Source organism: Falco peregrinus, chromosome 3 (genome assembly GCF_023634155.1).
Source record: "Falco peregrinus isolate bFalPer1 chromosome 3, bFalPer1.pri, whole genome shotgun sequence".
Classification (NCBI taxonomy): domain Eukaryota; kingdom Metazoa; phylum Chordata; class Aves; order Falconiformes; family Falconidae; genus Falco; species Falco peregrinus.
Window position 1 is genome coordinate 114,360,558 of NC_073723.1, and position 27,851 is coordinate 114,388,408.

General features: G+C 43.9%; 1 protein-coding gene and 2 long non-coding RNA genes across 13 annotated transcripts in view; all 3 read left to right on the forward strand.

The window, feature by feature from the left end:
* Window positions 1–3,685, forward strand: part of RERE (arginine-glutamic acid dipeptide repeats) — a 254,066-nt gene extending 250,381 nt beyond the window's left edge. For all 8 annotated transcript variants that reach the window (XM_055799961.1, XM_055799963.1, XM_055799956.1 and 5 more), the window contains one exon: window positions 571–3,685. In XM_055799961.1, the coding sequence (XP_055655936.1) occupies window positions 571–604 (34 nt within the window). In that variant the 3' untranslated portion in view covers window positions 605–3,685. The remainder of the gene's footprint in view (window positions 1–570) is intronic.
* Window positions 3,686–5,785: 2,100 nt separating this feature from the next.
* LOC129784130 (uncharacterized) lies at window positions 5,786–24,539 on the forward strand. 4 transcript variants are annotated; one of them, XR_008746501.1, is made up of 4 exons: window positions 5,786–9,268; window positions 9,345–15,668; window positions 23,021–23,818; window positions 23,985–24,539. It is a non-coding gene; the product is annotated as an uncharacterized LOC129784130 (long non-coding RNA). The 4 variants fall into 4 exon arrangements; XR_008746502.1 differs by having other exon boundaries at window positions 9,345–15,649; XR_008746500.1 differs by lacking the exons at window positions 5,786–9,268; window positions 9,345–15,668 and adding an exon at window positions 15,679–21,782.
* Window positions 24,540–24,933: 394 nt separating this feature from the next.
* On the forward strand, window positions 24,934–27,812 carry LOC129784131 (uncharacterized). Its single transcript, XR_008746503.1, has 2 exons — window positions 24,934–25,111; window positions 25,906–27,812. It is a non-coding gene; the product is annotated as an uncharacterized LOC129784131 (long non-coding RNA).
* The last annotated feature ends 39 nt before the right edge of the window (window positions 27,813–27,851 follow it).

Below are 27,851 nucleotides of genomic sequence, written 5' to 3' on the forward strand. Positions count from 1 at the left end.
AACTACATGGTGGTGTTTTTTTTTTCTTGGCCTACCTTATGCGGCACCACCTTAGTTTCTGTTTTGCAATGACCACTAGCAGTATGTCTGCTAAGAAGAAAAAGCCGCCAGCACCTGGCGAGGGTCATTCTGCGCGTCTGTGGGGTAGCAAGGTTATACAGGAAGCAGTATATTAAACACGTGCCTTGCACTGCTTTACTCAGATGTTTCAGTCCTTGCTTCTGCTATCCAAAATTGCCTGCTGGCGTTGTGCCGTGGGGCAGACAGTTTGCCTGAAGCTGACTGTTGTATTTGCAGCTGCAGATAAATCTAAAGCTTGATGAGCTGGCAGTAGTGATTGTGCTCACATATGAGCACTAGAGGAGCAAAAGGTCATTGCTTCCTCCCACAACAGTGTTACCGCTGCTGTTACAATGGCTCTCGTTTTTGTGCTGAAAGCTCACAAGCCGGGTTGCAACCTCTGTTCCCTTCAGGGCACCACCCGGGTGAGGTTAGCAGGAAGGCAAGCAATCTGTGAAGTGTTGTGACACCACATTCACTTTGTTAAAATGAGTTTTCTTTCTCTTTCAGTCGACTGAAGAAAGAAGGCGACAAACAGTTGTAATAAATTATTTATTTGTAATGCTGGCTATGGAAACCCCAGTCCTTGGGAAGGAGTGGAACATTTTTACATACAATAAGAGCTACAAAAGGAAAAGGCTATCTTATAAATATTTCTTTATATATTTAAAACAGAAACAACCACACAACAAGTAGAGACTTATCAGCATAGTGTTCATTTGTAGAGAAGATTTTTCAAGACTGGTGTGGGTCTCCCTGCATGACAACGTATTCAGAAGCCTATTGAAAATACAGGACTGTGTGGAATATTCAGAGAACTTCCTGCAATCTTGGGTTTTTTTTTTTTTATTATTAGTTTCTTTTGAGTAGATGCTAGAATCAGGTTCACAACACAAGTCATTGTGCGTGAAGAGACTCTTAATGCATCTATAGCTATTCTAAAAAAAAAAAACAAACAAAAAAAAAAACAAAAAACCAAAAAAACCCACAAGGATTGCAAGTAGGTGACATAACTAGCTCTGAATCCAAGTGCTATAATAATAAAAATCTACTTTTATTTTAATACATTGTAGGAAATCTTCATAATTTTAAAGAGAGCTCTGTTCTGCAGCATGGCTTTTTAAGTCTGTAAATAACTTTTTTTGGGTAGAGGGGAGAAACAAAACAAAATTCCAGAAACGTTTAACTTGATTTTCAGTAACATCACAAATTGTGAATTCCTACCTGGTATTGATGGAATACAGAGTTGATTTTTTAATAAAATATATATATATAATTATCCCTTTAATTAAAGGGAATGATGGGTATCAATAATTTCAAATGGGTAAAAGCTTGAAATTTGGTTTGATATCAACAATAAGCATTAAAGGGAGTTGCAGGGATAATATTGCAAATGACTGTTTCTGTTCTTGGTTTTTTTGGTTGTTTGGGGTTTTTTTTGTTCATGTTACATCTTTTAGTTCTGCAGATGATTTCTGTTGAGTTGGGTTTCTGAGCAGTACAGATGTCCCTTGGAACTAGCTTACCCTTTTGATGCCTACTTCAAGGCTTGATTTTCAGTGTGACCATAATACATTTCTTCCCTGTTACCTTTTGAAACTTAATCTAACGATGTTCATTTTAGATTTTAGGCTAAAGTTCAAAGAACTAATCTGTTCTAAAATCTCTTCTTAAAAATGTTCCATGGCTCAAACTAGTACAGCCACAATTTTATATGCATGTGCATATTTTTGGAGGATATACTCTTTCTGGCCTCTTATGTTTGCTACGTTCTTAATAAAAGTGGGCTAGGCAACTCAGTGTTCTTGAAAGTTGTTTTGAAAAGACCAGTTCTCTTTGTGTTTCTCTTTGACTGTTTTAGTTTTGGTTTTTGTAAGCATAAATTTTAATTGCCACAAGTGTTCTGTATCTCAGGAACTTACTGCTTTGGGATTAACCAGATATATGGACAGTAACGTTCACTGACTGGCAACACAACAGGTCTATGCAGAATAATTCCTGTTGGCTACTTCCCATGTGGGTGGTAAAAGGAGAAGAATACACAGAAGGCAAGTGAGCATTCTTTTGGAGACAGCTCTGTTCACTGTCTAGGCAGAAAAATTTTTTCCCCACTGTTTTGCCATGGGTTTTCTTTGCCAGAGCAGAGGGTGATGCAACCAATGGACATCTGAATCTGTTGGCCATTTTTTCTGCTGGTGCATAACTTCCCCTCCCCCACCCATCCCCGTTATCTCAACTCATGAGTGCTCTCTCTCTGCTGTTGTAGACTGTTCAGTGTGATGGCTGTGTCATAGGACTGTACTGAGCCATGTTTGATAAACTTGTAGTTAATCACACATTCAGATGGAAGGCATGGCATGCACAGTGCTTTATCCATCTCATGCATCTCAAACCAGTGTCAGTGCCCAAAGATTACAGACAGACAGTAACATCAGTTTACCAATTGAAAATATGCATTGGGGTATTCTAGGTCCTCTTAAGGCAAAAATGTAAAGGAGGGAGAGGAGGACTGTTTCAGCTGATGTTGATCTCCCTTTTTTTTTCTGTCCTCTGTTCCAGATTTCTCAGTGCTAAAGAACTGCAATAGCGTTTAATCAGTTCCATCTGCTATATTTGAACTCTGTGAAGGTGCTAGGAGGAACAGCTAGTGTTTCTGAGATTTGGAAACCATGAGGTCAGTCTAGAATCAAGGATGGTATAGTCTTTCTCAGTCCATGCCTTCAGTCGCTGTTTGCAGTGATCAGGTGAAATGGTTTTCTTCTGAGTAACATCACCTACTTCTGCTAAAGGTGGAGTAGCTGGTAATTGGTCTGCTCAGCAGAGAGTGCCTCGGTTTAAAGGTCTAATCAGGCACATTTAAGTTAAAACCTCCCCTCCTGGTTTACCATGTGGAGTTTGGGGGAGTTCAGCCACCTCAGCCATTTCTTCTGATCCTTCTCTTTTGCTGGTTTGTGTTTTTTTTTTAATCTATAGTTCTTAAGAAAACAAAAAAGCTAATTGCCTCCCATGGTCCCCTCTCTGTAATTTTTGGCTTTTTTCAGCTGAAGTTTGCGGTCTGTTCAAAAGCTATTAATTGATCTCTTTCTCTGCTGCCCCCCCACCCCCCGCATTCTGATGATTCATGGGAGGGGTTTTTTTTATTCTCATAATTCAGCAAATAAGCACTGAATTTTGTTCAGTTTAGACCGATGATTAACTACAACTTTACATGCAGTGGTCTTTGAAACCATCTTGGTGTTCAATGCCCTGTTAAAACACCCCAGACCTTTTGATTTTCTTTAAGAAATCTCTCTTACTTTTCTTCTGTTTTGAAAGTTTATTTTTATATTTTGCTTTAGTGTTTTTAAAATGTCTCTCTTGTTCTATGTCGTCATGGTTGAGCTTGTTTCACTGCACCGTTAAAGCAGAGTGTACATTCTGACTGCTACATTTATATATATCTTGAAGCTTAATGTATATATGAGTAGTTTGCCATGGGATAACACAGTGTGAACAGAGTAGAAACCCAGAAATCGTGACTTCTGTGTTCTCTCCATTTGAGTATTTTGTAATTTTTTTGAAATATTTGTGGACATAAATAAAACCAAGCTACACTACAGCAGCCAGGTTTTGCCTGCAAACAAAATGTGTCTGTTGATTGTTGTTAGTAGGAAAAGTTATTTTCATCTGGGATGATACGGAATGTCTGCGTGGCCATCTTGTCTGTTTTAAAAACTGTCTTCTCTGTCTTGGATTTATTTTTTCTTTCTTTGAGGTCATTTCATTTTTAACGTACGGTACACAAAAACCAACATCATGTCCAGTTCTAGAGTACATTCTGCCTCCCTGAGGCACTTTTATGCTCCAAGGCCATACTGCATAACTTTGGCGTATTTTTCCCTAAGTTAAGCAATCAAACTGACGAGAATGAATGTGTAAGGATGTTTTGGCTTTCATGACTTCAGGGACTTTCTGTGTACAATGGTAGTATGTTGTACCCACTGATCTGCTGGGGTGCAAACAAGTAGTTAAAATGAGGTGTGTGCATAAGCTCTCATTGCGTCAGAAATGAGTAGCCAAAAGAAGAGTAGAAAGATGAGAGCTTCTAAACCAGAGAGGACAATTCCCCAAGTTTCAACAGAGTAGGGAAGATTACATGCTGTCATTTGTTACATTTGCCTGTGAACCAAAGGTATTGTTAAACCACGACAGGCATTCAGAATACATGCAGGGGAGAATGAGGCCTGGTGACTCATGAAGTGCTAGCTTGAAATTACATATAGTACATTATATAGACCATATATAGTATATATACACCCGTAGCTGAGTTTTTCATGCATCTTATTTTCTAAGAGATGTTACTTTGTGCCCAGTAGGTTTGTCTTGCACACAATGATACAGAGCTGGCCAGAAATGCATTCCAAAGGGATGATAATTACAGAGAGGGCAATGCACAATAACTCATTATCTGTTCATTGCCTGTGGAAAAGCTAAAATCTGCTTTCATACTGCATTGTTACATGTCTGTGTACATTTGTAGTGGCTCCTGGCCTTCCATCTATCGAGGATTACAATGTATTTCTGTGAGCTAGCTGTTTGAGTGTTCCATATTTGCATTTCATAATAATAGGCCTCTCCAAAACTTAGGGAACAGTTGGTGCCACAGGGAGAGGTGGTGAGTATCTTCACAGAATAAATGTTTGGTGAAAAGGGAGTCAGAAATGCTGCATTCTGTATCTGGTTCTGCTTTGACTTTGACCTGTGATTTTTCAGAAATAGGTATTTTGACTCCAGTTTGAGGTAGGTAGTGCTCTGAGTATAGTGAGAAATGTGCTCTGTTCTTTGAGTGTGCTTGAAGCAGATGGAGAAGTTTTCATGACAAATTGCATGGGAGTTTAGAGCTGCATATTTGAGCAGGCTGCTCTGTTTGTACCCTGTGGCATTTTATAAGGGGAAGGTCAGGTCTCATCTACTGGAAACAGCTTCTGAAAGTGCTTTTTCTGAGGCTGGCTTGAACATACGCTATGGTATGTATTTTTACAATTATTTTGTGGGGTTTTTAATTCCTTGTGCTTAATACAGAACTCGAATGGACTTCGGTTGCCCTCCCTTTCTTGCTACAGGTTCTGTGTTTCCAGACTTAAAATGAAGAATCCCAGGGACAAGGCCGAAGAGGATTTATATTACTGCATAAATTGAATAATATAGTTCCTGTTGCAGTAGTGGTGTTATGTTAACAATGCCTTGCCATTGCAAGGGTAAAGGCTGGCAAGCCATCAGTCGCATGGCTTTGTTACATGCGTGTTGCCAGACTTCATTCTAGTGTCAGCTGTGAAAAGTAACATAGGCAGTAGGGTTCCAGTCCTATCTAGGCCACAGATAGCTTTTTACAACTGAGATTCATTTAGGTGCAAGGAGGGAAGGTGAAGCCAGGTGTTTTGTTCAGGAATTTTATTTTCTCTTCTTTGAACATGGGAAGAGGTAGCTTTGATTCTGCTTCTTGTGAAATTTCTGTTCTTTGTAGAAGTTCCTGTGCGCTGGGTTTGTTCCCTGAAGATGTTAAAGCGGCTCTGTCAGGCTAGGGTGGCGAGGGCGGGCCAGGCAGGCCAGCGTGCTGTGGCACTGAGGGGCTGGGCCTGCTCCCCAGGGCAGCGCTGTGCAGGGAACGCCAGGCCCAGAAGGTTCCAGAAGGTGCTGCAAGTGAGTCCCTCAGGCCAGGCAGCATGGTGGTGTGCAGGTAAGAGCCTTTCCCCTGCTGTGACGGGAAAAAGGGTGACGGAAAGGTGGTGGGAGGGTGGAGTCTTGGGGCTGAGCTTTCTCTCTGAGAGCAGCCATGCCTGTTGTGGGGGGAGGCCCAGACCTTGGGGTACTCCATCGCCCAGCTCTTCCTCGCAGTGTTCGCTGATCCCAAGGGGAGCCAGCTTCTCTGCCCCTCCCAGCAGTGTCCCTTGGTCCCCAAAGGAGCTGGGTCACTCTCTGCTCCTCCTGGCAATTGTCCTTTTGTCCTTGAGGCAGCCAAGCCCCTTGTAACCCAGGGGCTTGTTCTGTCTGCTCAGGTGCTGTCCATGTTGCTGTGACAGGTTCTTTTCCCTGTGTCCCAGTCATCTGCTCATGTGTTGACGGTCCCAGATGTTTTTTATCCCTTGCTCTATTATATGACAGGTAAGCTTGAGAAAGACTTGCTGGTTTGGGGTCTTTTTCCAGGGTAGTTTCTCATCCTAAGTGTATCAGAAGGACTCTTGTCTGATGTTGGAGGGAAGAGCCCTTTTGGGTGCCCTGCATGTACAAGTCACCCTTTGCAAAGTACTGTTCTGCTTGTATTCTTCTTTTACTTTAAAGCAAGGTAATTAACCCTGATTTTTTCTCATGGTGTTGACTTTGTGAAACTGGAGGAAAAGTTACAAGCAACGTAAGGTAAACCCTGAGTGGACAATTTAGCCAGGCTATTTTTTGTTCTTCACAAATGTTCATCTGTGTAGAAGTGCTACCTTGGCCTATGAAAATTCAGCTACTTCTGTATATATAAAGAATGTACTTCCCTGCCCAGTTACTAATCCACATCCTCTTTCCCATTCTCTCCATAAAGACAAAACAAGTGAAGGAATCTGGAAGAAAACTATTTATCTGCATAAACTCTTGGATATTTTGCAAACCTGTATTCTAAGAATGGTGGCCTGTGGCACCTGACAGATGTACCATTGACACAGCACAGGTTTCTGACAAAACATAAGCACATCTTCCCTGGGTCTGGCAAATGAGAGAAATGAGTCCTCCCAATAAACACTGTTCAAATCCATCTTCTGGTTGGAAGAGCAGTGGGAAGTTTTAGGCTAATATTGCATTGCTCTGCAGAAGGGGAAAAAGGCACTATAAAAAATAGCACTTGGTGACTGGAGTACATTTGGCAGGTAGAAGTCACATCCAGGATAGGATTTGATAATTCCATTGCTTGTACATCTCTCAGTTTTTGAAAGTCAGAATATATAAATTGTAGGGCAGTAAATCAAGCTCAGTTTCAATGTATGCATGAATAACATTAATGATTATTATATATTAATGAAGTAATGTGCTTTCCCTTACACCAAGGCACAATTAGAGTAACTCAGAAGTACAGTTCTTAAAGTGAAAGACCCAGAAAAGATTCAAGCAATCAATCTTGTTACCCATTCTTTTACTCCGGATGACTTTGTTGGGTCTTTCCAGTTTCTGAATCCTGTTGCAATTCAGTTTCATTATTTGTTAGCTTTTTTAATATTTGTCCAATGTCCTTTACCTGTGGCAATGTCACAAGAAAGAAGCATGCTCTACAGAGTTGTTGCTTAGCTTACAAGCACTCCTGTCTCCCACTGCAGCTGCAAGGCTGAGTTTCCTGCACCGGGGGACATGTGTGTGGAAGAGAAATTATGAATAAATTGATGCACTGGCCTTGACAAATAGCTGTGTGTGATGTCAGTGGAGTTGTATTTCACTTTGCCTGGGGCCTTTAGTTTTGCTGGAACAGGCTGTTAGTCAGATCTGTAAGATGGAGATTTCTCTGGCATTGCAGCTTGTTTGAATGAACCCTAATTACAAAGTCTAGGCAGTTACAAGGAATCTGTTATTCTTGGTCTGATAACGTGGTTGAACATGTGCATTCAAAACACTCCATCACAGCTTCATGGTGGATTTTTTCTCCCTCTAGGTTGGACTGTTTTATTGTCATCTGTCACTGTTTTATCCTTCTTTTGGTTTTTCTTTAGTCTGTTCCTTCACAGCTTAATGCTTTTTATGTAGTAGCAAATAAAAGTGGTATCAATAGCAGTATTTTAAGAAGCACAAGAGGATGCTCAGTAGCAAAGGAGTAAAGGAACACGCTACCCAGTTTGCCAAAGAAACTCCACTGAGCTTCAGCACTTCATAATACTGAGGGTTTTCTTTGTCACTGAGGGAGTGTGTCTGTGACAATTCACTGGAAGGAGGGGGAGAGGATTAACAGAGGGAATTGTTCAACACTCAAAGTGTCTGTTTTGAAGCATAATAATTCTCTGGGCCACTTTTTTTTTTTTTCCTGTGAAAGATTCCACACAGTCCTCTAATGGACAGAACTGCACCAAGTCCACTGTATCTGGCAGCAAGGTCTTTTATGTTGCAGATGTTCCTGTAGCCGTTATTTGAAGGGGGAGAAACATGAAGGTAAAGGAGGATCGTAGTTTGGACTTACTAGCACTGTATAGGTAAATTGCCACTAAAGATATGTACTGGGAGATGCGAAATACTCCCTTTCTTGCTGTCGTGTCAGGAAGGATGACAAGCTTGAGGAGCATATCAGAAGGATGGCTGGAGAATGTCAAGTGTTTCAGCAGTTCCTGGAGTATACATTTTGGGAAGTTTCTTGGGTTTAACTTAAATACATATGCAAATCCCTAAAATACACTGTGCCCTTGTGCCAGTGTGATTTTCATTTGCCTCCTGGTGTCACCATGTATGTTTCAAGAAGAGAAAAACATATGTGAGGCTGATTTTGCAGAATGAGCAGTTGTGTGTTTACAACTGCTGCCACAGTTTGAAGTGTGCAAGTGTCTTGTGACAGAAAACTGAAATGGTTTGTAAAATGCTAGGGTTGACATAGAGCCACTGTGAAGTGTCTCATGACTTGTAATAAAACAGCATTTAATTAAACATGTCATCATGTGCCCATCCCGTGCTGACATATGGGACACTCCAGGTGAAAGCAGGCTGTCAGGGGAGCAGCCAGGGAGGTTTTTTTTACAACTGTCTCAGCAAATGGGGAAGTTTTGTCTGCATTTGTATAGGTTGCAACTTGTTCTGAGTTGACCTTAGACTCAAAATCTGAGCGGGGACTTCAGTCCCTAGGGTGGCACTGAGCTGTAAGTGACTAAATCAGATGAAAATGCTTAAATAATCCCCCAGGTATACCCTTTCTTGGAGTATGTGGCATATCTTTAGTTCAAAACTATTAACGAGGGGGGGTTTTTTTTTGGTTTCTTGCCCCCTTTTGATCTGCTTTTTTGGCTCAACAGGAAGATGTGCTGGACCTAGAAGGTCTGTAGTCTGTCCTTCATCAAATCGCTGTATTAAAGCCTGGTCTGTGCTGTTTTGCTGTAGGTGGTGTTGATTAGGGAGGTGGAAATACTTCTCTTCCCCAGCTGGCTGACTGCAAGGTATTTACTCCTTTTAAAATAGGTAAGACAGCAAAACATAATTCTGTTGGTTATACTTGCATCTGTTGGTTATACTTGCATCTGTTGGTTATACTTGCATCTGTTGGTTATACTTGCATCTGTTGGTTATACTTGCATCTGTAGCTTTTTTCTTGTAACTTGTGTAGTGCTAAACAGGACAAATTTTTAGCGCAGACAAGCATTTCAATGACAGCAGCATAAAACACAGGTCAGTTATTGTTCATTGATGCTTCTGTGGTGGCTGGGGACATGGAGCCTAAGCAGAGGGTAGTGAAAATCCTTGTCAGATCTGTGCTTATTGGGGAAAAAAACCCTGTTAAAATAGGTACCTTTGCAAGGCACTTACACTCTGTCATTACTGAAGCAATGTACCATGCATTTCATTTGTCAGATGTCTTGAAGACTTTGTAATGGACTGAGTAAAGGCTAGAGGTAAAACCTGAATTACACATTGTCAGTGTGTAAGGGGAACTGTTCATAGCCTGGTTATAGAAACTTCTGTAACTGTTTGGTAAACACAGAGCAGGGCATTTTAGCACAGTTTGTACTGGAAAAAAAAAAAATCTGTTTCCAAACATAAACTCTTTGCTGTTTCTCCCTGATGTAATGGTACTACTGTCACTTGCTGACATTGCTTTGCTACAGCTTATGCGATTCCAGATGACGATGTGCTTGGCAGACACACTGTAGAAATAATTTCTTTTTTCCTCTTTTCCTTCTGTGTTATTTAAAGCAAAGCTCCTTGACTTTAATTTCTTCTGGTAACCATACCTGGGGCCAGAAACTGTTGAGAGGTGCTATGACAGAAGTGCCTTCATCTAAATGTAAATGTAGCTTCCTTGCCTCAGGCTGCCTTTAAGAGGCTTTTTCTGTGGGAAGCAGCTACAAAGTAATGGTCCCAATCAATTTATTCGTGTCAATAAAAGGTCTTTTATATGCTTATTTGAAATGTATTGCTCTGGGGTGATAGGACCACATTTGTTTTTTAAGCAAGTATGTCAGATGGAATGAGAAATAGCGAGCATAAAGGAGAGGAAAAAGAAATTGTGCAAGACTTGTTGCAGTTGAGGGGGGTAGGGGCCATTGCTTGGGCTTTTGAGCACAAAGGGTAGAAAGAACCAAGGTGCCTTAATGGTGGGACACAAGACAAGGTGTGCTGGGTAGAAGTGGGATAGAACCTCCCCTGGTGTTCCTCCTCCCTGTGCACTGGGACAATCTCTCCTGACTTGGATTGGGGGTTGAGTAAAGGAGTTCGGTACAGAGTCCCTGACAGAGATGGAGGGAGGGATTTTCTGAGTCACTTCAGTGAAATAACATCTGCTTGTAGATTACAGTCTTGGGCAAAGGCAACTTGGAATTCTCTTACTGTGCCCCCCTTCCTGTCTGGTTAAAACAGAAAGCAGGTAAAGAGGTGCCACAGCAAAGTGCAAAATACAACTTTTTCTTTACATATTTCATATTCCGCATCAAAGTGTGAATTCTGTCTGTGTGTCTCCTGCCAGCACCACCTATGAGTGGTGCTTTATATGCATGGTACTTAATTTTCTTTTGACTTGGTCTTCAGTTTGAGGTAACCTCACTCTTAAGGTAAACTCACTGACAGCGAAAGGCTAATAGGCACGGACAGGTGTTGACGGCAATTGAACTTACTGTGCCAATGGATCTTAGTTGCTATAATCCTCCCTGCCACTCCAGGCTTTTATTTCTCCTATACAGCATTTTGGCATTTGTGACAAATTATTTAATGGCCCACTGAAAGATACATCTGTCCCACAGGGCCTGGGCTAATGGTTTTGACAATCTGTCTAGGTGCTGCTCGATTCTACCACGGATGCCAGTACTGGTGTTCTGTGCCTTGATCTCCCTGTGTATAAAACAGAGATGAAGAGACTGACTTGCTCTAAATTATAGTTTTGCTCTTTCAAAAGAGCTTTGAACAGATGGATTTCTACTATTTGTGCAATATAGATGGAAGAGAACTTAAGGGTTTTGAAGACCCTTGGCTACAGAATTAATAATTGTAGTCATGACTGCAGGTGTGATTTGAACCTAGGCAGCTGGGGTTACCTTCTGTTCTGCTAGTTGAGTCCTGTAGTTACATGGTGTGGATCTGGCCCCTAATGCTGTGGCGCTGATGCTTTGGAGGAGGTTGTAAGACAGTGCTTCAGTCTCCATTGCTCTTCTCCAGCCCTCCTGACCAACAGGCATCTATTCTGAAGTGGTCCATCGTGAGCAGCTGATTACACCACCTTAAAGTAGGAGGAATGCTGTTGAGTTCAGCTGGATTTATTCGGAGTAACTGAGAGCAATGCTTACAATATTCATAGAATCACGGAATGGATTGGATTGGAAGGGGACCTTAAAGATCATCCGGTTCTAACCCTCCTGCCGCGGGCAGGAACACCTTCCACCAGACCAGGTTGCTCAAAACCCCATCCAACCTGGCCTATATTCTACCTAAACATAAAATCTCTGTAAGATGAAGAGCTTGTTTGCACAGTGTATGTCATGTTGCAGTTGTGTTTGCTCTGAGATGGTGATGCTACAGATGGTGACCTGAGCCATTGCTACAGCATCTGGAAAGTGAAGATCTGGGGTTTTGCTTCTTACATTATTATTACTTGTTATGTCTAAGCCTTTGCAGTGGATAAGGTCTTTCTCTTAAGAAGATGGCCAGCTTTTTCTTCTTGGCTGAAGAATACGAGCTTTCAGGCGTCTCAGCTCTGTCCTCAGAGTGTCCAAGTATGCGGCTGCTTCTTTTTTTTATCAACGGTCTAACATATTGCTGTGCAGTATTCCTGCAAACTGCAATGCCCCGTGTATTTTTGCATGTGTCAGACTGAGTTCTGAATCATGTAGAGCAGACGCTCGCAGATGATGGGGGACTGGACTGTTTCTGGCTGGGCCCCCAGGGCTCTTGCCTGACTAATTTTTTTATTTACAAGACTGCAAGTAAGAAAACATGAACAGTTGGTTGATGTCCCTGGCATGCAATCCTGTGCCCAGCTGGACTGCAGGGACTTGGCAAAGCTGCCTTTACAATGCTTCCTGGCTCTGGGGCAGGGAAAAACTCCCTCTTCCACCTGGGCTGTGTGTGGAACAGAAAGAACTTTGGCATGAGAGGAGACAACAGCTGGAGGGGAGACCAGGGGATGTGAGGGGAGTAGGCTTGAACTAAACAATTGTCCTGACTTCAGCCCTCAGTGTGATTTAATAGTTTACTGCAGCTTTCTGCCTCTGAGTCACCCAGGTCTTTCCTTGTGCAGATAAGCATGAGACAGGTCCCTCTTTCCAGGAGCTGCCTCCTCTGGCCACTGCCTGGGCTCTCCAGTGACTCCGGCCAGGCTGCAGGTTGTCCCCAGAACCCTGGCTGTCCCTCTGCCGGGGGTGCCCCGGAGGCCCTGGGTGCCATTGCCGTGTTTGCCACCAGGTGGCAGCAGATGCTCAGAAGAAAGGAATCCAACCGTCACCCTTGAGAATCCTTTTCCTGGAAAACTTGAGGAACTCACAGTAATCACTGTACCGAGGTCACGGTCAAAAAGCAATGGAGAGACCCGGAAGAAGCAGACGGAGGAGAGTGAGTGCCCCGGATTAGGAGAGACAAGGAGAGGTCCTGGGAGAAGAAGGGCGCCTGGAGGTGGACACAGCAGAGGCAAGAAGCAGGGTGGACTGGCCTGAAGAGGAGGAAGAAACAGCATGGACAGCAGATGGGCTTTTGAAACCTTGTGGGGGATTGATGGCTGTGCTGGGGCAAGGCGCGGGAACTACTTATTGAAGTTAACCTGCTATGTGATGGTAAACGTCTTGTGGCAGCCAGCTAGTTTTGATAGTACTGTGACAAAGCAAGACTTCCACAAACATGGAAGCATGGGCTTCCTTATAGCAGGGGAGAAAAGGCCTGTGAGATCCAGGACCAGCTGCTCTCACACAATGTGGCAAGTCCGTGGCTGTCCTTGGGTTTCATTTGTTTTGCAAAACCGAGTTTCTGTTGCCAGAATTTCCCAGCTTCTTCCTCTTCTTTTGCCTTCATGGCTGTGTACTGGGCATCTTTTGGCTATATCTGTCATTGCAAAGTGGTCACAATTCTCTTTTGTTTTGCTTGTTCCACATGAGGGCCTGGGAGACACGTTTTAAGTGAATTGCTCTGTGTATGTGTGCACATTTATATCCTGGGGGAATACAGTCTAGGAATTCTTGTCTGGACTCTGTACTGGCTCCGTGGTCCTGTGTGAGTTGTGCTGCCTCCTGGTGCCCTGATTTCCCTCCCTGCAAGTTAGGTCTTTGAAGCCCTTGTATGGAAACAGGGATATAAACACAAGGCAGCTGCCCTGAGAATATTTGTTTCTTTTAGATGGTCTTAACTCCAGGCTCACTCTTGAACCTGAAAAATTCACAACCCATGCAATAATATTTAATATAACAACCCCAGCTAACAGCAGCCCTCTTCTTCCATACCATTCAGCAGCTGGGTGACAGCACAAGGGCTTTTCTTTTAAACTTTTTGGCTTTCTTGGTTTGACTGTCACAGCCTCTTGAGAGCTAGCATTTGTCTGGAGGGCATGTCAGGGTGCCTGTCAATTACTGCTGAAGATAGATGTCACTTACCAAACAGATGTACTGCAGTGATCAATGGCTACTGTCAAATAGTATTGGTCTAGTAAGGAATGGTCTCTGTTGTATTGGTAGAAGATGTCCTATAGGAAATGCTTCTGACCTTGTTGATTAGCCCTCTTTTTTTCCTGCACATGACACCTGTGTGTCAAGAGGGGACTTTTCTGAAGATGTCTTACATGGAATCTGGCTTTCTGAAAGTTCCCTTTGCAGTAGTCTGTCACAGCATGGGTGCCCAGCTCCTGGTGCCAGAGCACTAAGGGGCTTGTGTCCAGAACTGGTGTGCATGGACTGTGTTTGGGCACAGCTTCAACCTGTAAGCACCTGCAGATGTGGAGCCAGTGCCCCTTAATAGCCAGCCTGCATTTGTGGCAGCCCAAACCCTGCCTTTACATTATGCACTGGCCCGTCCCTGACAGTCTGCACAACTAAGAAGTGGTAAAAGAGGTCAGAGGATCTGGGTAGCAAATGCAGTAAGTGAAGGCATACGCCAGTGATCAGCAATGCATGGAGGCAGAAAGGCAGGCAGTGAACTAATATGACAGGCAGGAGCGTTACATGAGATGCAGAGGGTTCCTTGGGAACAGGCAGGAAGAAAACTGCTTTTCTTCTACGTGGTAAATAGTTTGTCTCTGAAAAATCAATTTTAAAACACACAGAATTATAGTAAGAGCCCACAGCTCCTGCCATCTCCCCTCAGTACTTCTCTGCCCCCAAGCTTTCCAAACCTTAGTGTTGCAGAGCCTCCCCTAAAAGTGGTTCCCCCTCAAGGAGGGTAGAAGTTGGGATAAGATTGTTTAATAGAATAAAATGTTTCAGTTCAGACACAGGTGTAGAGTCTCTGGATGTGCTCTAATGCAAGCCATGCTGTTCCCAAGCATGTTGTGGTCACGAATACTTGAGAATGAGACTTGGTCACAAGTGCCATGCAGCTCTGTGCTTAGGTGCTTCATTCCAAATCACAAGCTGGGGTCTTTGCTGCTGCTTCGCTGTGCACAGCAGTGAAGTCAGGTTTTGCTGTCATATCAGCCTACAAGTAGTAGCTGAATTTTCTGGCTGCAGATGATACCTGTCTATCTGTACATTAAATGTGCAATAACACTTGGTGTAACTTTTTTTTAATGTAAAGGTTATTAAGAAATTGTGGCTAGCTGACAGCATCTAAGAACTATTTAATGTAAAAATTATGTTATGCAATACTGGTATTATGCAATACTGGTATTACGCAAGCTCTTTCGGGGTAGAAGTGGTACTTTGCCTATATTAATAATATCATATGTATATCGTATATTTGTCAATGTTACAGAAGACAAATTGTGAGGGAACTGAGAGGGTCCCCCGTGGAGAGTCGGCCAAGTCACGACAATCACACCAATATGGCTAAATGCCGTGCTCGCTTTATTAAACAAACAGGTCATATTTATAACTTAAACCGACTGCTCACCCGACTTTACACACAGGTGATTGGATAAAAGTCTCTGGGCCACGTGGGAGTCCGTGTCACTGATCAGTGAGCATGCTGCAGGTGCCTGATAAGAGTGTGCTGATGAGAGTGTGTTGATTTCATGGTTCCCAGGACTTGCTCTGCACCTGGCTTCTTGTTTGTGCACAGCTTGTTTTCCTTCTCCCACTGCTTGTTCCCAGGACAATTTAAAGCTGCTCTGCAGCTTCAACTAACAGGCCTGGGTTGTCCAACTCGGACAAAGGCAACATATGTCCTCGGTCCTTTAAAAATCCCTCTACAAGGGAACAGGAACTAAGAGAAATGAAGTGTGTTGTTGGAAGTCCTTGAGAGAGGCAGAGGGAACTGACAGCAGGTGCCTGACTCCTTCAGTGGTCTGTGTTAATTTATAAATGTGTAGTTTGTATTTCTGTTTGTGTACGCATATATATATATGCTGAATTTGTGTGTGTGTGTGTGTATAGCACTGCTTCTGCATGCAAATGTGCCAGCAAAATGTCCACAGGGGCAATGTCCAAAATGTCTGGGTGTTGGTTCCAAGCACTGAAATGCCTTTTCTCTTTGTCCCAGGTTCTTTTTGTCCTGCCTGTCAGTTTGTTAGTATAGAAGCCTGTGTTTATCAGGTTGTCTGATCTTGGGTTTTCCATGGAAAGCAGACTCTGTCCCCCAGGTGTGGGAGTGCTCTTGCAACCTCCTTGGTGCCTTTTCTAAAAACCAGGGTGCTGGCCCGTTGCAAACAACATCATAAAGGGAAGAGGAAATTCTTTGAGTGGGATTACTTTTTAATTCCTTCTAACCCACCTGTCTAGAAGTTGTTCATTGTGGTGTGTCTTCAGCCCTAGCTCTTTGTATGGAAGTGTTTCATGACCTTTCCCCATGCATCTGTTTTGCTGGGGAGCTCCAGGATCTGAGAGAACTCAGCCACTGCAACATGCTCTTCCAGGTGCTCTTTACTGATGACAGGCCCTGTGGAGGCCAAGGAAAGCTCCAGCTTGGTTTTTCGTTAGAACCGTTGCTGGAGCTGTTGCTGGAGCTCCAGTGGGATGAAGGGGATGGGGAAATCCCATCAAAACCTTTGCTTTTAAAGGAAGAAACACAACCTATTCTGCCTCAGTGAAATACCCATCAGTACCTATGAAAGGCAGGGAAAAACATGTTGCAAATTCAAGGACATGGCTAACTGTTCTCCAGCAGGGCTGCAGTCAGAGAAGCCAAGCCCAGTAGAGCGTCTAGGCTTGTTTGAAATGCTATGTTCCTGTTTTATAACTGCAACGGCCATTTTTTACAATCTGGTCAGCAGCTAGTACATATTCTTGCATAGTGCATGAGTGTAGGGGTGTTTGGGTGTTGTAGATGCTTACAAATGGAAAGTAATCTGCCTATTGAGTGCCAAAGTGTATCTTAAGTCTCAGTTGCTCAGTCAGAAGTGTTTAGCTTTGTTCTTCCCATGAGGTTTTGTTCCAAGACAGCAAAGAGGAGTATGCCTTGTCATTCCTATGAGAGTAGACAGGAACAAATGACCCAGCGATAAGAGTCTGCAGTAGGATCTAGGATCAGTTGCCAACTCTGGCTGCTTCTATATTTTTTTTTTTATTATTCAAAATCGAGAAGATAGTCTCTGCCCCATTTTTAAGTGTGCTTATATGAAAAATGGCCCTTCTGGATCAGTTGGGGTATCTTTTAGCACTTTGGAAGGGCTGGAAGTCTATACCTCTTCTGCTCGAACCTTTAAGTGTTTTTCGTTGCTGGAGATCACTGACAGGGCTTGCAGGTACCTCTGGTAATATTCACCAGCATGGGTGAGGGAGGAGAGTAGACGGACACATGGATGTGGAGAACTGAGATGATGTCGCTCATATCCTTTGTTTTTGTAGTGGCCTAGACAATTCGTAGCATGCATGTGTTTTGCACCTGCTCTTTTTTTCTAGACTGCTCAAACTTGTGACCTATTCTGACTGAATTGCTTGAGCACAGAACAAAATGAGTTCAGCGGAGCACATAAAGATGTGTGTGCTGGGACATGGGAAAAATTATAAAGTGCGTACTTTTCAAACCTTTAGATGCAGCAGGGCAGAACCATCCATGTGCAAGATCTTTCTGCAAAGATTTCCTCAGACCTGGGGCAAGGAGTGGGAAGTCTAGTGTCAAGAGCTGGTGTATGTGTTGATATACTCTGTAGTGACTGAATCCCAAGCCAGGTGGAAGTCAAATCAAGAGCAGCCAAAAGGATACCACCTGCTTACTCCACAAATGAACTTGGAATGAACCAGCATGTTGCTAAGACTGACCCTTCTTTGGCTTTCATGTTGTCCTCACAGCCAGGTGTTAACCCTCTCCCCACCAACTCTGCCGATTATATGGGGCAGTTTAAACTATGCCCTTTGATTTTTAGCATCTCCTGTGCTAGAGGTCTGCATTTGTAAAGTAAGGAAGAGCAAGACCCTTGGCCCTTCTGCCTGGCATGTGCAGGGCAGCCAGCTGGTGGCTTTTCAGCTTTTATTTTTAGTACAGTCTTGATGAGGAGATAAATGACAGCACCCCATTTTGCCATGCACCAAAGAGCACACTTCTCTCATGCCCCATACAGGAATGCTAGAGCTTGTAGATTCCTCCTCTTAACTTGGAATGCCTCTCTTGGCAAAAGGAGTTTTGCCTGGAGCTGGACTCAGAAGTAACTCAGTTGTTGTTTCCTGTGAAGAACTGCTCTACTCAAAAGACCATCCTGCAGCCCACCTGCTCAGCTCTTCATCTTTTGCAGCATTACTGGTGGGGAGCAACTCATTCATGTCACTCTGAATGCTTGTGGAGGAATGAAAAGGTTTATGACCGCCTCCCTTACTCCTCATCCACCTCTACTGTTCCCCCTTCCCAGAGCTAGAAGGTAGGAGGTTTAAATCGTGCTTTGAGCAAATCCTGACTTGCTTCTAGCTCCTACACATAGCTTCTGCTGGTTGCATTTTAATTTTTTCCCTGGAAATGAGCCTACTTAAGTGACTTCAGGTATCATGTATATATAAAAACATCCTTACAAGGCTGCCTTTGAGTTGCCTTTTCTGGATTGTTACGTAGGGTTGACCAAACATTTCTTACCTCCTCCTGCAGTGGATGAGATGTCTGCTGTTAATTATGTTTAATGACTGAATTCACTAGGTGAAATACAGCGCGCTCTTCACTTGTCTAAGATCTGCTGTATTGTAATTATGGTTTTCAGTATGAAAGTACCTTCTGCCGTTTCTGATATCCCTGGTCCAATAGCATTATTGATTTCTTATATACAGGGAACAAGTTTTACTGCTTATTTTCTGCAGATGTTTCCTTGGACTGCAGTACCATCTTTCTAGCTTCCAGGATTGCCCTTTCATTTAGCTTTTAATGCAAGGCACCCAACCACTATCTAGCTCCTGGCCAGTCGTGTTCCCCTCCCCGCCCCTTCATGGCTTCACCTCATTTCTCCCACTTTCATCCTGAAGATGCAAAAAAAGAGTACCAACCATGGATTCACTCTGAAAAGAAAATCAAAAGTCTGCATTTTTAGCTGGGAAAACTTCTTGACAGTATCAAAAGCTGAGAGGTGACTTTGAGATCGACAAGGTTCAACCCTGAGCCAGTAAACCAGCTTTTTGAAACAGACCAGAGAGACAGGAAGATTAATAGTCCCCCTTAGGGGTCTTCCTTTGTATTGCTTTTGCAACATCAATATATAGGCTTGGCAAATCTTCTGTTATCTTCTGCTTTCAGTGAAATGCAATATAATTCTTCTTGCTGATACCTGGATTTGTAGGTAAAATATATCTATTCAAGTGCTATGGTCTTTGGACAATCTATATGGACACTGAATACTTCCTGTAAGTTGCAGAGCGCATGTATGTTCTGTCTAGATCCGCATACATACAAGTTCTGGAGAAGTGCGCAGTCTAACTAGCAGTGACTGGGGAAGAAGTTCACTTGTTAGGATCTGGATGTAATTAATAGAATATTAGCAAGAGGAGGTGGGTGAGCCAAGAGATGTAAGCAGGGCTGTGCAAAAGCTTTTGTAAAAAGAAATACTGTGGGGAGCCCACAGTGGGGAAAAAAAAGACTGTAAAAAATGAGTGTGCTGTTTGCTGCCTGCCCCTGTGGAATGCCTGATACTGTGCAGTCTTTGGACTTCAGAGAAATCAGTCCCATGCACATGACAGTGCTTCTCTTTTCCCAATAGCAAGGAAGGATTTCAGCACATGCTGGGGAAAAGACATGAGAGGCTTCTTTAACTGGCTTGTGTTTCAGCATTTGTTCTGTTCATGAAATTAGCCCCTTCAAGGTACTAGTATAGGTTGTTACTGGTTCGATACGCAGCATGTGTTTTATGTGAAGGTTTATCTGCCATTGCTGGCTTTCTTTTTCAGTGCTTCAGCTTCCTCTTCTGTAGACCTATAAACTTGCATTAAGGGTTCTTAAATGCCCTGAGATCTTCAGTGAGAAAGATTCTGAAGGGGCCTGACATAATGTGGGAAGCCATGATGACAAGAGGTTTTCTATCTGTCCTAAATAAAAGGTGTGTTGTACTTCAGTCTGGCTACTAGCAGCTTGGGCAAGAATGACTAAATGTGGAGAGGGTTTGGCCTAAAAAAACAACTCGGTACTTAAAATGGGGCCTTTGACCCAGTCTTCCTTTTTTCCGTATGTGTAAAAATATTAAAGGGTGGTTTTGCCTCCAGGTGATGTGCCTGCTCTGACAGCATCATAAACACTGGTATAGCAGGTACGCCTAGTTCCTTACAGCTGTTTATTCTGTGTTAAGAGGGTTTGTTCTGGATGGGTGATCAGGCTGTCCTGCTGTCTCAAGACTGCCAGAAAAAGCAATGGTAAGACGTTTGTGTAAAGGGTGAGAAAGGGAAAAGTTTTATCTTGATTCTCAGCCTGTGGGTTCCAAAAACATACAGTTCAATGAGAGTAAAAATGCTCAGTGAAAAGTGGAGGCACTGAGGTGTCTTAGAACGTACAGACATTTGAAGGTGACAGTATCTCTTGTACTGGCTGATTTCATGGAGCACCTAGGAGGACAGCCACTAGGTGCAGTAAAACAAGGTCAGAGGAGTCCTTCTAGGGCAAAAGAGCAGTTAAAAAATTACATTGGTTCTTAACAGGAAGGCAGTGAAATAGCTAAAATGCAGGTGTGTTATGTTGAGGTAATCTAATACAAGAAAGTACCCTGGAAGCAGAAGCCATGTTTAAAATGAGCAGCAGCCACTGGAAAGCCCTATCAGGAACAGCAGAAAGTTGGAATAATCAGTCCTAGAAGGAGCACAATTCATTGCTGCAGCAGGTAGAGTTATGAAATATGTCACATCTTAGTAATATGAGTTGGATTATCCAAAACCCAGCAGCTGGATAAGACTTAAACCCCCACCCCTCCAAAAAAAAAAAAAACCAAAACCAAAGAAACCCCCAACCCAACCTTGACTGTCTGCTGTCATTAAGGGTCATATGCCACTTTTCAAACGAGGTCTCTGAATCCAAATGCTGGAAAGTAAAGTCTGCTGAAGGAACTTTGCTAGTGAACTGGATAGTGCATCTTTCATGTGTCTTGTTAAACTGCCATGTAGTGTTGAGGTTCTGGTAAGAACTACTGTACCTATTGTTGTAGCTGTGTAACAGTCATTTTCCTGTAGAATGTTTGGACATGTGTGAGTATTGGTATGTTCAGACCTGTGAGACAGAACTTCATGAAGATTTCCCAAACTCCTAGCAGTCAGCAGTCTGGTTGGTCAGTGGCTGTTGCAGAGGAGGAGCAGCTCATTTTTCTGCTTCTATCCTTATTGTTCACTTCAAGGAGAAAAGTTAATAGCAAATAGCTATGATGCTGAGCAAAATCCAGCAACTGGTGGTTCCCTAACTTGGAATCCAAAGCAAAGCAAATCAGAAAAGGCTTGTGTGATTTGAAACTTGAACTTAGGAATCCTGAAGTTTTGTGATTCAGAATTGCAGAGCAAAGATTTCGATTAACCTTGCCTTCCTTCTATGTCACAAGGATTTCCCTCTTGGTGCTAAGAGTGTCTGGGTTGGTTAGACCACCTTCTAGATACATACTAAAGACAGACATGTTAGTGTTCTGTATTGCATGGGAAATGTTTTTACCGATTGTGTTCCTTATGGAGGTAAGCATTACATTTTTCATTTTCACAAGTCTTAAGCTTCTGTGTGCATGTGTATAAATATGTAGGTATGCATAGACAAATACTTAAGTATTTGTATGTATTTCCTGACCCCCCGAGATGTTATCGGCCTTTGCCTTCCTCACGTTTCACAGGGCATGGGAAGGCCAGAGAGACTGGAAGCCTCGGCTGTTGTGTGCGGAGAAGCTGTCAGCCTTCTAAAAGAGCATGTAGCCAGCAAGTGCATCGTGGTGCTTCGGTACCAAGCTGATACCACAGGCCTCCATCTTTTTATGAAGAGGGATCACAAGGAAATGTGCTGATGTTGAAGGGGGAAAGGTGGTGGGAGAAGAGGTAGGAGGCAGCTTTCAACCAATTTTAGGCTTAACTCCTGTGTTCCTGAAAATGGTTCTGGGCTTTGAGGGGTTTGCTTTTGGCTTTTTGCCTTAAGCGCATCCTCCGTCACCGCTATCCACGTGCGCTGAGCTGCCAAGAGGTGTTGCTTAGGGAACTGTGGTGATACGGATTCTGTGCATGCCAACCATCCTGAAGGCCATAGCTGTATTTTACCCTAAAAAAGCTTTCCGTAATACTAGGCTTCTGTTAGGACACGATTTTCTCGAATTCCACCCCCTCAAGGTGATTTTCCCACACACCTGCAGGCAGCAGGACTAAGGTCATCTCCTTTTGCCCACTTGGGCTTAGACTAAAATCCCTTCCCTGGCTAGTCTTTAGCTTTTACAGCCTTTGAGCCTTCCCTTGGGCCTGGTTGATAGTCCTTTGCCATTTCACCCTGTTCACAGCCCGCATGAGTCTAGGTACCGACTATCTCAAAGAATTTCAGTTACACGATAAACCTGCTTTTTTGTAAATTAATTTTAGCATTTTAATTGCTTTCAGAGGGAACTACGGGAAATCCTGTCTGCATGGTGACCTAGCATAAGCAATGATGGAAAGGTGCATCAGATGTGACCTCCGTGTCAGCTCAGTGTGCCTCAGACAGACTGCATTTGGCACTCCGTGGCATGCTGTGCAGCTCCAGAAATTAATGCTAGGGAAAAAATGGGCAAAAAAATAATAGTCATGTAGAAACATGACTTAGGAAGAATGCTATAAATTAGGTATTTCTGTTGATTGAGGCAGTTGATCTTGCTTGTGGATCTTTGGGGTGTGAACTTGATGCTGAACGGCTCATTTTTCATTTGACATGCCTTGAATTATTTTCAAAGAGATAGAAGAGAAGCTTATGAAATAGAATAGGTTATTGAATCTTCCTGAAATGCTCACAATGGTTATGCATAAAGCCAAAGTGAAGGATGATGGAATAAAATTCTGTGCTTTATAAGTAAATACTTAAACCTGATCTCCGTGCAGGGTCCTAGTTATTTCTGTTTTTAAAATCCCAAAGAAGTTTAGGAAGTCTTAGAGGTTAGTATTGTGGGAAATAAATGGCTCTTCCACAAAAAATTCCACGTAAGCAAGGCTCTTTGAACAATTCTTTTTGAAATCTGTTCTAACTATAGCCAGTTAGCGGTTTAATGTTGAAATGTATACTTGCTCTCCTGTAAAGCAGTATTTCACTTGCATTTCAGTGCTGTGAGTCTTGACAAATTTGGGAAGAGCCTGAGAGAAATTTTTCATCCTGAGATACAAAAGGTAGGAGGTGACTTCGTTTTTTCGTTTGGTTATGGCTTTTTATTATTTTCTGGAAAAATAAGTCGTTACGTATAAATGCTAGTGATTTGTTTCTTTCGGTAGCAGGATAATAATGATGAGTAGGGTTACAGTTACAAAAGAAGCTATCTTTATCAGTTGAACTGGCTACTTGGAAATTAAACAAATATAAGAGTACGTTACAGGGGTTTTTGTGCTGTCTTCAGTACTGGTGTGCTAAAGATATTGTTTTGTTTACAGGATTTATTGGTTCTTGAAGAGCAAGAGGTAAATGTAAACTTATCACTCCTAGCACTTACTTAGTGACTTATAACAACTTAGATATCAATTGCTTATTGCAGTAAAAAAATGTGGTATTTCTGTGCAACATATGAGATCAAAAATAATTTTAAGCACCAGCATAATATATCTTATTAATAGATGACCAACTTAGTAATATCATAAAATTCATAATCTGTGATCAAAAGTAAATTATTAGGTATCTGCTACTTGAGCATGTAATGGAGCTGGTCTGAAGTGTATATTCCTGTGTGTAGGACGTATACAAATGTTGTATATAAAAGTCCTTAGAGGAAACATTTATTTTAGGTCTTTTGTTTGATTGTCTGTTTATCCTGTAATATTTGGTTTTATTTCTCAAGGACCTGTGAATTTGAAATTTGGAATCCTTTATGTTAAGGATGGGCAGCTTACAGATGACGAAATGTTCGGTGATGGTGAGTTTTTCACCTTTTCCTTGGCTGAAGGTTGCATAAAATATTGAGCTTCACTGTGAGTACAGACATTCACAGTTGTGACCCTCTTAGAATTCATCTTGGGAGCCTTGAAGATTTGTATATAAATCAAATTGTTATACTGAATAAACTGTTTCTTTTTTTCCAGTGGGCGTTCCCACAATTAAGTGGTATGGAGCTGAAGGGGACTGTGATGCAATGGTGATGGAGCCGTTTGGACTGAGTCTTGAAGATATCTTCAGTTTTTGTTCAAGGAAATTTAGTCTCGAGACAGTCCTATTACTCGCTGACCAAGTGGTAGGAAACTGCTTTGTTGATCTTGATGGTGCAGTATGTTGGAATATTAAAATTCCTTGAGAGATCAGAACCAAATATGTTGTTTCTGTAATTTAGAGGTGAATAGGCCTGTATCATTAAAGAAAAGACTCAAAATTGATTTTGTTTCTCTTAAATACAAAGTGCCCCATCTAAAGTGATTACAAAGTCTTAATTGATTTTTAAAAAGCAGACTTGCGCTGTTTGCAAACCATCTGTTGCACTGCTCAAAGACACAAGAAATTTGCCCAAGAATGTTTTTGGAAACAAATGTAAAATAGACACGGGGAAAGAGCTGGAGAGGTTTATGTATTGTCTATCAAATTATGTTCTCTTTAATGCCCTTACATTTTACAATAAAAAGTTTCATTACCTCTTCTATCGTTAAGACAATGTTGCTAGTGTTTTTATAAGGAAAAAAGTGTATGCCTAGTCTCTCTTGAGTGATTTTTTTTTCTCTTTATCTAGATTAGTTAAATTGAATACATGCACTCTAAGAACTTCATCCACCGATATGTGAAGACAGACAACTTCTTAATGGGCCTTGGGAACAATTCCGTTATTGATTCCATTCCTATAATAAACTGTGCAGTCTACGTTAGGTATATTGGCTGCAGTACCCAATTTTTTTCGCTAGGCGGAAGCAGTGCTCCATCCCAACTAAGGGCAGCGCATGCGCACAATCGGCTTGACGCCAAAGGGCGGGGCTTCCGGATACGTATGTGCATGCTGCAATCCGCTTTTGCGCATGCGCGGAAGGCTATCTGGCAAACGAAGGGCAGCGCATGCGCAGAATCGGCTTGACGCCTCGGGGCGGGGCTTGTGGCTACGTACGTATGTGCTACGCATCCGGCCCCGGAAGGTGGGTTCATTTCCGGCCCGCGCGGCGCGCTGGAGCGGCGGTGGCGGTGCGGGGCCTTCGCCGGGAGCCGTTCGGGCCGGGACGTGCGGCGGCGCTGGGTGAGCGGGCGGGCCGGGGCCGAGCCCGAGCCCGGGCCTCCCCGTCGGGCAGCGGCCGGCTGGGGGGGACGTGGCGGGCCGGCGCTCGGCCGCGGCAGGGAGCGCCTGGTGCCGGCGGCGGGCGGGCTGAGGCGGGCGGCCCGGCCCGGGCCCGGCGGGGCTGCCGGCGGTTCTCGTCTCCCCGGCAGTGGCGGTGGTCAGCGGGCTGCTCGCGGTGCTGCCTTTTTTTTTTTTCTCGGAGCCGCGCCGCTAGCTCAGCGAGGAGGCGAGGAGCGGCGGCGGGGCGGCCCCGGTGCTCCCTTGTGGCGGCGGGGCCCGGGAGGGGGGTCGGCCCGCGGCGCCCTGCCGCCCCCCCGCCGCCTCCGGGCTGCCCGGGCAGCCGCCGCAGCTCTGCGCGGGGCTTTGTCTTTCCCCCAGCCGCTGGCCGGGGCCGTGGCAGCGGGCTGGGGCTGCCGCCCCCCGCGGGCCGCAGGGGCTGCCTTGGGGCCGGCGGTAACGCTGTCGCGGGGGGGGGCTCAGGAGCCTCTTCAGCCCCTGCGAGCGGGCAGGGGAAGGACAAGAAGGCCGGCGGTGGGACCCCCACCCCTCGCCCCCGACTGCTGATTTCTCTAAAAAGTATTGCAAAGGGCAAGCGTTTAACTGCCGGGGAGGGTTGGGAGGCAGCAGCTCGGGTGTCTCGCTGAACCTGTGTCGTGACAGTCGGCTCCTGGGCCAGAGCAGCCGAGGGGAAGAGGCCTTTGGGTTTGCTTCCCAGTGAAACGGGGCTGCTTTTTTGTTTTTTTCTTTGTACCTAGGTTCATCCGGAATTGTACGTTGACAAATCAAGGGGAGCTGAACTGAAGGTCAGTCTAGATGTTACTTTTCCACATATTCCTTGTGCTTGTGAGTCGCACTGCTGACTGTGGAGGGATAACTTTTAGTACTTGCCGAGGGCTCATGAGGCTCCGTGGGCCCGCTGCTTCCGAGTGCTGCGCTGCTGCTTGGGCAATAATTGGACCTTAATGCCAATGCCACGTGTTAGCCTTTCTCCAGAAGTTATAAAAGCAGAATGAGCGTTAAGAATCTGATTGCCTTTTAACTAAATTCAAAACCAAGTTGCGGGATGAAGTGACTGGAAGTCCTGCAGTCTTCAGTACTGGTGTGCTAAAGATATTGTTTTCTTTACAGGATTTATTGGTTCTTGAAGAACAAGAGGTAAATGTAAACTTTTCACTCCTAGCACGTACTTAGTGACTTGTAACAACAGTGTCTTAGGGTGTCAAGTTGAAAAAAAAAAAGATTCTGGTAATTGTAGGCAAACAGCTGAAAACTTAACATTCTGCTTAAGGCCAGAAAAAAATCAGAATCTGTTTTTTGGCAATTGTTCATTGAAATGCATACTTTGGGTGATAACGCAAACTGTCAGCATTCCTAGAGTTGTATGTGTGTGCACAGTACCGTGTAACATACTGCCTGTGTGACTGAGAGCTGCCCGGAGAGTGTGATGTGAGGCATGCGGTGTCACTGAAGCGAATGGGGAGTCCTGATCTGCGTGTCAGTGTTCCCTGCGAGGGGACAGACAGAGCGATTGAAAAATCAATTTATGAAGTGTTGGAATGCATCATTAGAAATTAAGAGCCGGAGACTGTGGACAAAACATTAGAACTAACATCATTTGGAAAAAGCACGAATTAGCCTCTGCCCCTAGTGTCGTAGGTGCTGTCTGTCTATTCGAGCAAAGGGTGGCAAGTGTCTAAGATAAATTATCTCCTCGGAAAAATATTATTACGGATACGTGAAGAAAACTGAACATAGGTGTTTGGATTTGTGGATGGGCAGTTGTTTTTTCAGATGTGAAATGGAGTTTTCCCTTTAGACTCGAAAAGTTGAAGGCCAGAAAACCTGGTGGAGGCCCAAACTGAGGTACGTTTGGGCCCTGAAACTCAGCAGAGGCCCTAAATAAGGTAAGCGTAGGGCCTGAAATGCAGCGAAGGCGTGAGCAACAGGCCCTGAACAACAGTTGACCTTTAGGTGGCATCGCCGACTGAGTGTTACAGGGATATATATACACATGTATTTAGTATTGGCTCTGTAGCAGAATGTGTGTGGTCCTTGGCAAGCTATGCGTGATCCTTAGCGAAAGGTGTAGCTTGGCTAAACTAGAATCATGAGGGAAGAGAGAGTGCCTCTTGCTTAGAGGCGGGTGGCCAAGGCCGTGGATCCAGCTGCCTGGCTCTGTTCGGAACGGGGTGGTCAAAGTGCAGTAGATACAGGAATCTCCCTCAGGTCCTCCCTAAGCCCTGGCCAGGCTTTGGTGGGATCCGAGAGGCAAGCGAAACCGGGTGCTTCCGCATTTGCAGTGAGGTGAGCTTGTTTATTCCATAGCACAAAACTGGACCCTCTTGCAGCGACTTTGGAGACCTCAGCTACGAGGGGACGCCCTGCGCAGCACTTCCCATTGCCGGGAGAGGCTCTCCAAATCCTCGCTGCAAGAGGGGCTCCCCAGTGCCTGCGCATCTGGAGGATGGTAACGTACTGGGGCAACTGGAATAGGTATCGTTCTTCATCGCCGTAGCTAACCTGCGGTAGGACTGATGAGGTGCGTTGCCTCGCTTATCTGTTCTTCTGCCTGAATGAGGGTCTTGTAGGTGAATTCTTTTGTACGCGTGTATTGTATTAATCTGTATGAATTGAAAACCAAGTGAATAAAAGCTATTTCCCACTTCTGTGTCTGTGTAATTTATATTGTTGCTGTGAAATG